Source organism: Crocodylus porosus, unplaced genomic scaffold (genome assembly GCF_001723895.1).
Source record: "Crocodylus porosus isolate Cpor-Errol unplaced genomic scaffold, CroPor_comp1, whole genome shotgun sequence".
Classification (NCBI taxonomy): Eukaryota; Metazoa; Chordata; order Crocodylia; family Crocodylidae; genus Crocodylus; species Crocodylus porosus.
Window position 1 is genome coordinate 4,046,704 of NW_017728949.1, and position 12,718 is coordinate 4,059,421.

At 44.7% G+C, this 12,718-nt stretch overlaps 1 protein-coding gene across 1 annotated transcript; it reads right to left on the reverse strand.

Moving 5' to 3' along the window:
* Window positions 1–380: 380 nt before the first annotated feature.
* Window positions 381–12,696, reverse strand: LOC109322672 (alpha-aspartyl dipeptidase-like). Its single transcript, XM_019553753.1, has 8 exons — window positions 12,596–12,696; window positions 11,969–12,057; window positions 10,565–10,639; window positions 8,508–8,587; window positions 3,703–3,876; window positions 2,963–3,022; window positions 1,273–1,355; window positions 381–590 (listed from the first exon to the last, which is right to left on the reverse strand). The coding sequence occupies exons 1-8, from the start codon at window positions 12,694–12,696 to the stop codon at window positions 512–514; spliced, it is 741 nt and encodes a 246-aa protein (XP_019409298.1). The 3' UTR covers window positions 381–511.
* Between the last annotated feature and the right edge of the window lie 22 nt (window positions 12,697–12,718).

Here is a 12,718-nt window from a genome sequence, read left to right on the forward strand (position 1 = left end):
TTATGGCTGGGTAACTGACTGCAATTAAACACATGTAGATGCTGACTGGGTGCAAATTGTGTCCAGTCAGCCTAGCCAGCTGGGAGCCAAACTCCTGCCTGCTGCCTAGCCACACAGCTCTGCACTTTCAGCACCCTCATGCCCCAGCCAACCCTGATGCCACTACCTGGAGCTCAGGATTGTGCCCCTTTCCCAACACCAACCCTCCTGCTTCATGTCAGCTTGGGCCTGCTCCGCCTTAGCTCAAATTGCTGCTGTCTTGGGTACACCTGTATACGTTGTGCCTGGGAGTAGCTTACTCTGGCCCAAACTGCTCCAGAGTTGATTGCTTCACAATAATTGCATGTGTAGACACACCCAGTAAGAGCTGAGGTAATGTGTACATTTAAATCCAGCTTTATTTATAGAAGTAAGTCTGTTTTCCCCCTCCTTCCCAAGAACTGGAAGCTTCTTTTTCATCTCTTTCCATCTGGATAATGTAGTGCTGCATCTTGTTTCACTTTAAGAAAGATTATGGTGCTTGGAGGTTACCAGCCATCAGCAGGAAACTGAAATCTGTACCAGGCTCATGTTCAGTTGGTGGCTTACCCCTGCAGTCAAAACAGATTGTGCTATAAGCTTACATTTCTCCTTTAACTGCTAACAGAGAACTTTTAGGATCCAGTCCCAATAAAAGAAGAAAACACATTTTCTTACGTCAAAAGCAGCAGTGAGTGCCCAGTGAAGGTAGCTGGCTAGTTTTATAGACATTTATTTATTGGTCCATAGTACTACTCATGAAACTAGACTAGAAATGTATAGCTATTAGAACTCAGTCTTGCAGTTACTCAAATCTGATGGCACTGGTCCCTTTTATTAATATCCTATGAAATCAACACCTTGGCTAATGAGGCTGTTATATCCCAGGAGATAACTGTAGTCATAAGTAACAGAGAACGCTATAAAACAGTAAGGACAAGTAGAATGGCAGCCCTATAAAGTTGCCCAGATAAAGGCAATGTTGTCATCTCTTACAATCCTTCACCATGTTGTCACCATTTTCTTTAATGCTGAAAAGTAAGGAAGTAGTCCTATGTCACAGCTGGGAAGTGGAGATGAGCAAGTAAGAGACTTCCCAGCAGTACAGGATACAACAAAATTTGAGCTGCTAAATGAACTGTGATCTCAGAGGCCCAGTCCATGCCTTAAAATCATGAGCATCTTGCTCCTGACTGAAGAACAAAATTCATTCCAAGTCTAAAAAGGATGCACAGTGTTGAATGCAACCAGTACCTTAAAAACAGTCGAGCTCCAGTTACTCCTTGCAGAGTGGCTTTATCTCCTTCCACTAGTAACATTGATCCTTCACGTAAGCCCTTAATTGGAGAAAAGCAGAAATGTTAGTTGTGACATTTCAAAAACAGGTGAGTTGATTTAAACTGGATTTGAATGTTTAAAATAAGCCTTTAATGACAATTTACTTTTAGTTATTTTAGGTGGCATCCTTCATCTCTGGCAGTCCAGTGTTTGTTTAAACTGTTTCCAGATGTTTTGAGATCGAGACAAAACTGTCTGCAGATGACACGTCTAACACCGCACCCTATTGAGGATGATTCCCTTTAAGATGAAAGTACAAGGCAAAGCAAACAAGTCCTACATAGTGTTAAGAGGAAGGTGACCTCTCTTTTAGGCGATTGAGCCTAACCATGCTTTTTAAAATACACAACAGTGCACCACACATAGCACCCAAAGGACAAGGGAAGGAAAGTGGTCCCTGGGATCTCTTCTGCAATTGACCTCAAATCTAGTTTGTGTCATGAAGCAACCAGAGCAGAGGACAGCAACCTTTTCAAGCCACGGGATGGAAGGACAGCAACCTTTTCAAGCCAGGGGATGGAACAACCCAGCTTCAGTCCAAGTGGCTTCAGTGGTGCATCAGCAGCAGACAGGTTTTCCTGTGTCTGTGCCATAGCCAGGCAGCTGGGAGCTGCCACTGCTTCTCAGCCCCTACTCCCCAGCTGAATGGGAGCATAGGTTCCAGCCAGATTGGAGTTGTGCCAGAGCCAGGCAGCTAGGAGCTGCCTCTATGCTGCTGCTTCTCTGTTCACCTGTCCCCTTCCCCCTGCTACCCACCTGTGGCATGGACTCAGGTGGAGGCAGAAGCTGCCTGGCCTCTGCAGCTGCCCACCAGCTGGAAACTGTGCCCATGCTGCAGCTCTAGGGAGATGGGGTGAGGAGAAATGGCAGTGGCACAGGAGCAGCTTCCAGCCATGACCACACTGCATCTGGGTAGCAGGAGGGCAGGGGTGGGGAAAAGTGGCAGTAGCATGGATGCAACTTCCAAATGCCCAGTGCAGCTGCTTGTTGTTCAGTCCCAGCACAGGAAAAGCCCTCTGGCTCCACAGGTCAGATCTAGGGGTTAGTTCTAGCCTGCTGGCCATATGTTGTCAACCCCTGTGTTAGTGCACAACCATCCACCAAACAGGACATACTGGCTGTAAGGAAAGGCAACATCAATGCTGATTTTTCCATATAGCAGTGGGTTGTTATGATATACAAACCCAGTAAAAATGCATTGTAAAGTTTTAGTAGAGACTCAATAAGTGAGTTAACTTTTCACTTCTCTCTTTCTAAGGCATGATTAGGGAAAATGCATGAGAGGGGGCAAGGGGTGCTCAACAGGAGCTTCCTACTCAGCCGCCAGTTCTCTTTATGAATCTAATGGCACCAAAATCAGTGAAGGTCACAGCAAGATGAATGAGGCATACAACTGGTTAAGTTCAACCTTCAAACTCTCTTATAAAGGAACTTTGAGGACAGGAGGGGTTAGGAGGAAGGAAATGGCCCACATTATTATAAAGTGGAAAGAACCAGAAAGACAAATCCATCTAAAATTAGATGAATGGTTGGCAGAGGAGTGGGGGGTAAAGGTAGTATATATATACAGGAGATATGAACTTCTCAAGTAGCAAGTATCACTTACCAGTACTGGAGGGGTATTTGGTTCCTCATGGTATTGATGAATCCTTTCCTCGCGTGTCTCCTGGAACGGAAGGACCTTATGAGCATCAGCTTAAATAAACTGTTACTGTGTAAGTATCTAAAGACTACTAGTAAAGTGTTACAGAATACTTAAAACTAGATCAAGTTTTACATGCACTGAAGGAGGTATGCATTGTTCCCAGGCAAACTGCTTCTTGAGCCAAGCTTCAAGTTTTGTCACTGAAGCACTTGGTTCTGTTTGGGTCCATGGCAAGACTCTTGACTACTGGACCTAGGTTTCCCCTTAAATATCCAATACTACCCTTGGAGAAGAGGCCTTAAAGGAATGTAAGTTAAACAACCAACCTATGGCCTAAACTTGGGAATTCATAAAGTTCAATTGGAGGGACTTCCCCCCCAGTGTAAGTGATCAAATCATTCAGTTTAGGGACTGCTCCATCTCAATGTGCCTGCCCTCAAAACAAACACATTAATGGAGGTGATTTTAAAATTAATTTCTGCATGAGGTGTCCAAGGAGACTGCCTTGGATAGAGCAATGCAAAAGGGTTTTCCTTTTATAATTTTCCAGAGCATTTCAGGAAGAAAATATTGTAGTAAGTTCTCTGTACTTGCTAACATTTCAAACAGCTCCAAACTAGAGATTAGCTAGCAGAATGCATACATTCTAACCACACCTTTATTCATCCCGTTGCATAGCTAGTGCACAATAGTTTACTTACACCCATGTGAGTACTTGTTTGATCTGGGTCCAAGAAATGGGGGTTGATGTTAAAAGGAACCAATCCCAGGGCCTGCAAGGAAGGTGGGTACACAATTGGCATGTCATTGGTTGTGTTTATGCTGATAGTAGCTACATTAGTTCCTGCACTGGACCCCATGTATGGAACTCCATCCTGAAAGACAAAGAAACACTGTAGAAGGATGTATTGTTGAAGCCTGTCAATTTCTCGTCTCTGGCTGAAAAGACTCAACATTGTCAATTCTAGCCACTACCCCTTTCTAATGCAATTTTTATAGATCATAGGGGATGGAGAAACTGTGGAACTGACTTGTTCAATGTCCGTGACAAAGCTGGAGACAGAATTCAGCCAACAAACTTAGAAATTTGTTGCCAAGATGTTAGCTAGTCACTGCAGGAAACGTGGTGTAGAAGTTTCCTGAAAATTTGCTACTGGGAAAACAGGCAATATTCTAGAAAGAACATACAGCAGTTTTCAAGGATATTTAACTGGGTTGTTTCTACTTGCAGCGAAGTATAAAAGGGTATACATGTTTTGCATAGATAGGAACATATCAGTGTGTGGTCCCTTCCACCACTAGCAGACATGTAAGTGTTTGTTGAAACAAGTCCACAAGAAAACCCACTCCAGCCCCACCAGCAAGACTCACAACCCTACCCTTTACACCCACCAGCCATCCTTGCTAATTTGGCCTGTTGGAAAATCCATTCTTGTTCCTAAAATATGGCTCTATATGAATCCCATGTGCATGGGCAAAACCCACCAGTCAGAGAGGTTTCTCAGTGCACCTCAGCTCAGAGAAAGGTGGAAAGAATGCAAATATGTGCTTCTTCTGGGCCTTGCTGGCAACCACCAGAAGCTCTGAAGCTTGGGTTTAGAGCAGTGTAAGCTTACTTGAAATCTGAGAACCCCCAGCAGATGAACAAGGGAAGGAAAACTAATCTTGAAAGGGCCATCAAAATTACTCAGCCTAGCCTTCCCTGCAATGATGCATGTGTAAATGCACACACACTCGCACACACTCACACACACACACACCCCTACAGATCTGATGTGATCTAGAACTAAAGCACATCTTCTAAACTTGTAGGGTATTACAGGCCTACTCCTGCAATGCTCAACCTCCTACTGCCAGGAATAAAACTACTTTCTATAGCTCCAGCCTTGTGCCTTCAAAAAACATCACTCAATAAGGGCAGCATTCATTTCATTTCCCTCTTGGGGACACCAAAACACTTCAATGTTAATTCATATTTGTTCTCTGTAGTGTTCCTTAAACTTTTGGAGCTGCTGACCACCTTGGGAAGTCCATGCCCTTTGTTTAGGGTCAAAAGTCCTAGGGAATAGAAAGGCCACAGGCTCATGTGACACAAGTTTGCCTAGCTCTATTGATGTCGCTGTAGCTATACCATTTTAAGCCAACTAAGAATCTAAGTCAGAGTTACAGTTATAACAATGCCAAAGTACAGAGAATAAATTCACAATTCAAGGTACTAAGCAGGTCCTTCTTGCTGGAAGAATGTTCTGTGCTAGTCTGAATGGGGGAAAATTTGCTTTTGACAGATAACTGGTTGCTGTATATTAGTTTTAAAAAAATCACCATAAGTTCATGGCTATACTGCATCACAGCACTCAGTCACATCACTGAGGCAATAAACTCCATCCACCCACTCCTCTGCAAAAGTCTGCCAGAAATGAGGTCAGACTTGGTTCAGCCTTAAGGGCATCCTGTACTCAAGACTTGGGTTTTCAGCCAACTCAAAGAGTGCATCCAGGACATCCTCAACACTTCATTACTAGGCCTAATGTGTGTGCAGATGAAAGAAGTGGGCAGGGCTTTCTCCAGCAGCATAACAGAGCTCTCTGCTGCCACAGGGCACACCTAAGATACCCTAAGATACTGGATTCACAAATACGGGAGTACAATTGTATAACATTATGTTCTTTTGAGAAAGAGAGCGCCAAAAGGTCTGTGGTGTAACAAGTAGAGTTCGTGCCCCCAACTAAATCCTAGAAGGGGAAGAGAGAAGCACAGTTCCAAGAGCTGGTGGGGAGAAGTGTGGCACCACCACACCACATATTCTGCCCTACTCAGCTGTTGCTCTTAAAGTGGTGGCAGCAAGAACAGCAGCTAGGACTGTTTTGGAGTTCCCAGCATGGGTGGGGTAGAGGCGATTCTAGCACCTCTCCTAATTTGGTGCCCCTCTCACCCACCCTAGTTATACTACTTCAAAAGGTATATCTGTACCATGGTTACAGGAGTGAATTCACCCTCATGAAGAGAGCAAGTTTAAAAAACTAGCTGCTCAGGGTGAGCTACTCCATACTGAGTGCCATGCTGTCACACTGCTGCCAATAGTTGAGCTAGCTAGTTTAAAGCTGGCTGGGATCTCGCTATGTCAAGCTAGTCACCTCTGGCTGCATTATCTGTATAGCTGAAGGCTATTGTGTTTCTGAATATCAGCTACAGTCTTATCACAAGTCACATCTATCATTTTATTGCATTTCAGTCAGTTTTGTCAAATCAAAAGCAGCTCTTTCCTTTGGGTTGGGTCCATAGCTGGGCCTGAAGTTCTCTCTAACAGCAACTCTGGCTTCTAAGTGGCTTTTCATTTCCTTCCAACTCCAAGGCAAGAGGAAATAAGGAAATGACACTACATATCTCTCTGGGCATCAGAAGAGCAAAATCTGTTTCCTGATCAATGTTTCTATGCTTTGTAGGGTCAGAACACTTATAATTCACCCCTGAAGGGTAGAAACCAGTTGTTTGTGCCCAGACATCAGCTAAGGTTGACTAAGTGCATCCACAAGATGGACTGCTTGAAGGTGTCAGCTTGGGGGGAAAGGAGTGCAGAAACAAAGTTCTGGAACAAGTCAAGCTAGCACTTCACCCTGAAATGAAGAGACGTGAGGTGATGAGAAGTGAAGAGAAACAGTTTTAGGGGAACTTATGCTATCACAGAGCTGTACAAGTGGTTGGAATTAAGTTAAAGATCTTTTAAAATAATGCCTTAGTCTAAGGTGCACGTTACACAGGTTGTCAGGAGTTTTTCATAGCTATTGGAGCTTGATGGTGCTGGCAGCATTCAGATGGGACTATCTGGATTTGCTTGGTGAGATCACTGTTCTCAAGTGCCACCCCCTCAACTCCTTCTCTGTGGACTGCAATCCACCACTCCAAAAAGCATGAAAATATTTGGCTGCTTGTTGATGTTCTGTTATGCTGTCTCCTCACGAATCTCTTTTGTGGCACATCTTCAATAGACTTGTCAAGTGCACCTCAAAGCATATAAGATACCATGCTGCATGAGATCAATTTGTTTTTATCCTGTGCATTTTCTAAGTAGCTTTCTTCTTCACACTGGGGTGAATGTAACTTCTCTAGTTACTAGATACATTACTAATCAAAACCCATCATCTCAGGTCATGTAACAGCCCTTTTAGATATCAGTACTGGTTTTAGACTTTACCCTCTGAAACACTTATCATACAAGTAATGATAAGATTTTTTCTGCAATGCTGTGTATGCAAAGGTTGTGGCAGAGGTGCAGCAAGCTCTTTCGGTGCCTGGGCAGGGGAGGGGAACTGGAGTCTTACTTGCCCTGACTCTTGTCAGTGGAGCAACAGCTGCTATGGCTGCAGCTGTTGACAGCTGCCACTGGGGGACAGGCAGAGGAATGGGCTCCTTGGGGCTACTCCTGGTACCCTGCTCACTCCTCCTCCCCCACTCCAGACACAGGGTTGTGCCTCCCATGACAAATGCTCCTGGGGTGGAAAGGGGGTCGTCATTCCACACACATAACCTCGATACTCTACTGGGCAGGGGCTGCACCTGCCTGGTTCCTAAAGCCAGGCCGAGCAGAGCTGTGCCTTCTGTGGCAAAGACTCCTGTGGAGAGGGGCCATCCTGGCACCCCCTCTAGGTTAGCACCCAAGACTGGTGTCCTCCTTGCACACCCTCCTCCCCTCTCTTATGCTACTGGGTTGTGGAGCAAACTGTGGAGATAATACACAGCGTATCTGAAGAGGCTTAGTGTTGGCATTGCCAAGCTACGTAATTAAATCTTACTGATTATTTCAAAGCTTCTCTAGAAGAAAAAAATCCTCAGGTTTCCTTTTTCAATAGTGGATGTTTGTTTTCTAAATACTAGAGCAGCTCTGAAGGCTTTCACTTCTGGCAGGGGGCATTTTTAAGTACAAGCCATGTGGCATTTATCTCATTTTAGTATTGTTATTTTAGCTTATTTCTATTCTTTTAAATTAAGGGTTACCCTATGTGACTCACTCAGCCACGCTAGGCTAGAAGTGATTAACTCCATTAATGCTGTTGGCTCTTGGCAATACTTCATGTATCCCAAGTCAATACCATGTTACAGGAAGGGCCAGGTATGCAAGCTGTATATAATCTTGTTCGATGGAGTTTGTCCTATTCTGTATCAAGGCACATATGGGTAAAAGTCTAATACTGTTATGTTGGCAAAAGCTCCAGCTGCCTGCTCCATACATTTACAATCTTTATTAGTCTTAAAGGAGCTTCATGCTGGTTTTCTCAGGCTACAAAACAGGGGGTTAAGAGGGACCTATCATCCCACAATTTAAGTTGGATGTGGAACAGTGTGTCCAGTTATTTTTTAATCAAGGCTTTTTTAACAAACAATCCCCTGCACCCTAGGAGGTGACAGCCCAGTTTGGGAAGTCCCGAATTAAAAGAATACTCCACAGTGATTAGATATTCTCAGCCCATAAGACTGACTTGGCTCTGAGAAAGTCATGTGGCAAAGTTACCTCAAGAACTCTCTTCCTGATCTCCAGTAGCAAACTGTTGTCATAAAGAGCTTTCAAGAGACGAAATGTGTTTCCACCCCCTGCAGGAAAAGAGTCAATGTTACTCGATGTGTTTTCCACTTGCTTTAATTGAGACCATCAGCAGAACTGCCAGACACCTATAGATCATTTCAGCTGTAAGCAAAGCCAGATGCTTTAAAAGAACGCCAACCTCAAATGTCAATCAGCTGATCCCCTAGAGATCCCTTCTCAGCTTTACACTATCTTCACATAACAAATATGCTGTTCTAACATGTAAGTATGTAATATATTCTTAACATGATCGTAATAATACGCCGATAGAGGAATAATGTCTCATTAGAATGTATTTTTCAAACGACTGGATGAAATGGAGGATTTGTCGAAGAAAAAGGAGGATTCCAGAGCTCAGGCTGTTTCCTCAGGCTTGAGAAAGTAATAATATCTTCCTGAAGACAAATAAGGGGGCAAGAGTTAGACTCTCTAAAGCCTAACTGCTAGGGATTCTGTGCACTGAAAAGTTGTTATTATTAAAATTATGGCTTAGTTGGTTTGTTGGGTCCAGTGTATCGTTACTAGAACTAGATTCCAGCCCAGACATTGTGCTTATTATTCTGGACAGTCTTTATTATAAGTTTATTGAGGTTTGTATAAGAAGTAGACAAGAGCCTTTGGAAGACAGGTTTGACTTTGCCTTGTTCAGCTTCTTTTTTTCCTTTTTTTGAAGTGTTACATGTAAGTTGAAACAACTAGGCCTAGAGCTGTGTTCAGCAAGAAATTGTTTAGGGCAGGGGTGTCAAAGAACCAGCCTGTTACGAGAGCTGTACCACCTAGCCCCCGGGTGCTGCCTATAGGTCTTAAAAGTGACCCACAAGACAGCATGCAGGGTGCGCATTTGGTCCTGTACGCCACAGTCAGTGCCTGCTCCAGCTCATGTCCTGGAGTGGTAGAGCAGCCGCTGGGTGCAGCACAGCACTATAGCAAACACATGTCACTCTTAGGTTGTGTAGCACAACCCTGCAGCGACTGGAAGAGGACTGTGCCACATGTGACACCCACTCCAGATCCCGAATGCAGAGAGTCTGTGGGTCTAGCTTGGCCTGGCCTGTCAGACCAGCCCCACAACAATCACCCAGCCCTCAGGGCCAGAAGGGTTTGACACCCCTGGAATGGAGCTTGGGAAAATGTCTTATTTCTGCGAGAGCACAAGCCACTGTGGAGACATGAATAAAAATAATAGCCTTGGGTCCCTTGGTTCTGACGCTACAGTTTTAAAGAGATTTATTTTTATCCTTTTTGTTTTGATTTTGTATTTCGCATATTTTTGGCTTGTATATCTAGACCAAGCTAAGCAGTGTGCTGCTAGGCATGCTAGTGTAGCTCACGCCTAAATCATAGGGTTTTCAAAAAAAAGTTAATGACTTATCTTCAAAGGGGAGAGAGATGGAGTTGGAGAGCAGGCTTTCTGCAGCCCAAACACTTAGTGCAGGGCAATCTAAAATGGACTAGGCCAGGGTAGTCAACTGCTGGCATGGGTGCCAGAGTGTGGCATATGAAGGCATTTTGCTTGACACATGCACCTTGAAGTGGACTCGGGGAAGGGGCCAGGGCTGTGCTGCAACAAGGATCAGGCCCCTTGTAGCTCCCCCACCATCTGCCCCTGGTACACAACATCTTACAAGTTGAGATTGCAGGTGGTTTTGGCACTCTGTCCAGAAACGTTGCCAACCCCTGGACTAGACAGTTTTCATTGTTTGGAGAGTGATATAAAATGTATATAAGCCATAAAATTTTAAGCTTTGGCCATGCACATGTTGAACATGTATGGCATGTGTTTCTACATATAACTAGCACAAGAAACTCTTAATCGCTACTGGAACCTATAAACAGCAATTTCAATCTTATTTTTTTCTAATGAATAACTGTGTTAAACAGGGTCAGCTCCTTCATTTCCCTTTCTGCTGTATCTGTATGAAGTGTGACTGCAATAATTAATCTACATGAATCATAAGTGGAAAGAGATAGAATTAAACACTTACCTATAAATATTGCTTCAGATTTCCTTACAGATTCTATGGGATCAGAAGATTCATGTATGCTGTCTAGACCATAGCCTAAAAAAAGGGGAGGGGGAGAAATATATAGCTGTTTAAAGAGAGAACACGGGATAAATCTTACCTGTTTTTGGAACTCTTACCAGAAGCTATTAAGGAAATGTCTTACTTACGTAGTGAGAAATAACACTGCACACTGACTAAGAGATCAAAGAGGGAATGATTTTCATTGTGGCAAATGGCTCACATGGACATTTCAGGATTGCTACAGGAATGGTGGTGCATGTTAGCAAGTAATCTAAAGGTGATTATGACAAAGGTAGCAGTTTGAAGATGGCTAGACAAAGCTGTCAAGGTTAGGCTTGGGAAAAAGTGTAGAAGAATGTTAGAGGACCCCAGAAGACTGGGCACTGTCCTGACCGATGCTATTTGTTGGAGACAACTGGTAGATAAGGAATAACTTGTGTTACTAATCAAATTCACATTGGAATGAATAACTGAATTACTCAAATTACATTGCTAAGTTTTAAGTTATCTGGAACCAACCAGGCCATTAGGCAGGGGGCATCACTGTTGACAGTTCAAGGAAGATCTCTGCTTTTCTAGTACTGTAATACATTCAGCAAACAATATTGTACATGGTATGAAAAAGACTGGAGCAAGGTGATAACCACATCACCTTTCTTGCTCCAAGGGTAAAGAAACAGTGGAGCCCTGTCTCTACTGCCAATGGGCCACAGTGGCCTGTAAACAGGACACCTCTACCTTTATGAGGAATAGCTTGATAATTCAGGCTTTCGTTCTATTACTTCAATAGTAGATCTTTTTAAAAAGAGCTTTAAATAAGTGTGTGAAAATATCCATTATATGGTTAGAGAGGGTATGAAAGATTCGGATACAAAGAGAGATTATTCCTAACGTGTAAAGGCTAACCCATCATACCATCCATTACTTGATTTGTTGCCTGTTCTCTGAAGTGCTGCCCAGATACAAAAAAAGCTTACCCACCAGAGAAGCGGTCTAACAATTCCTGTATTTCTGTTGATGGCAGCTTATGATCTAATGAAAATATTGTAACAGAATAAGCAGAACTCTGTGAGGGAGATGTGCAAAAACACCCCCAACCAACTGCATGAAGATCCTGGGAAACTTGTACATATAAAGAAAGCAACAAAAAGGTGGTTTGACTAGGTGTATATCCATGGCGTAAGCAGCACGCAACAAGTCACGCACCGGTCTCACAATCCTAAATTGTGGACAGGTGAAAGAGCAAGCCTGTTTTCTTTATCAGAGAAACTCCACCTGGCCAAAAGCTCACAGAAAATATTTTAACATCACGCCACTTTTATTACATCCTTCAAAGGCTGTATAACTAGTCTGTCACCTTACCCAAACTTTCAAATTTCTCTCTTGCGGTCTTGGCATAGGCATCTTGGTCATGAAGCGCATATGGAATGAACAAGATCCTCTTGACTTTTCTGGAAAAGATGACAGTGGGGACTCAAGTTTGGGCTCTGCCAACTCTTCTCTTTGTGGGGGCTTAAGCGCAACTGATCCAGGAACCTGCTGGATGCCCTCCCTGCCCTGCTCTTCTCCAGCAGCCCTGCCCCGCCGGCCTGATGAACAAGCACTGACAGGCCAGAGACGGGCCCAGGCAGCAGTGGACACTGTGGCTTCGTGGGTGGAAAGGAAGCGGAAAGTGGAGCTCTAAGTAACAGGAGGCTTTTAAAGGCCTTTAGTGCTTCAACCCTCCTACCGGCTGCGTTTTATTTAGAAGAGGTCATGCCTTTCCCTGCTCTCTCCCCCCCGGGGACTGCCTGACCCCTGGAGCTGCAGGGGCCTCCGCAGTGATGCTGGGGGCCGGCAGCAGGGGGGGCAGGAGCGCAGCTCTTACTCAGGCCCCGGCCCCGGCCCCGGCCCCGGCCCCTTGGAGGCGCAGCCAGGTCCGCCCGGCTCTGGCCTAGGAGCCCTCAGGAGCAAGGGCCGCGGGCTGCACAGCCGACCGCAGGCACTTACTCCCCGAAGAAAGCGGCGACCTGCTGCTGGCAGTGGCCCAGGTACCCGCCGCCGTGCAGCGTGGAGTTGGAGACCAGCAGGAGCCGCCGCGAGCCGCCCATTGCCGCCGCCAGCAGCGCCGGG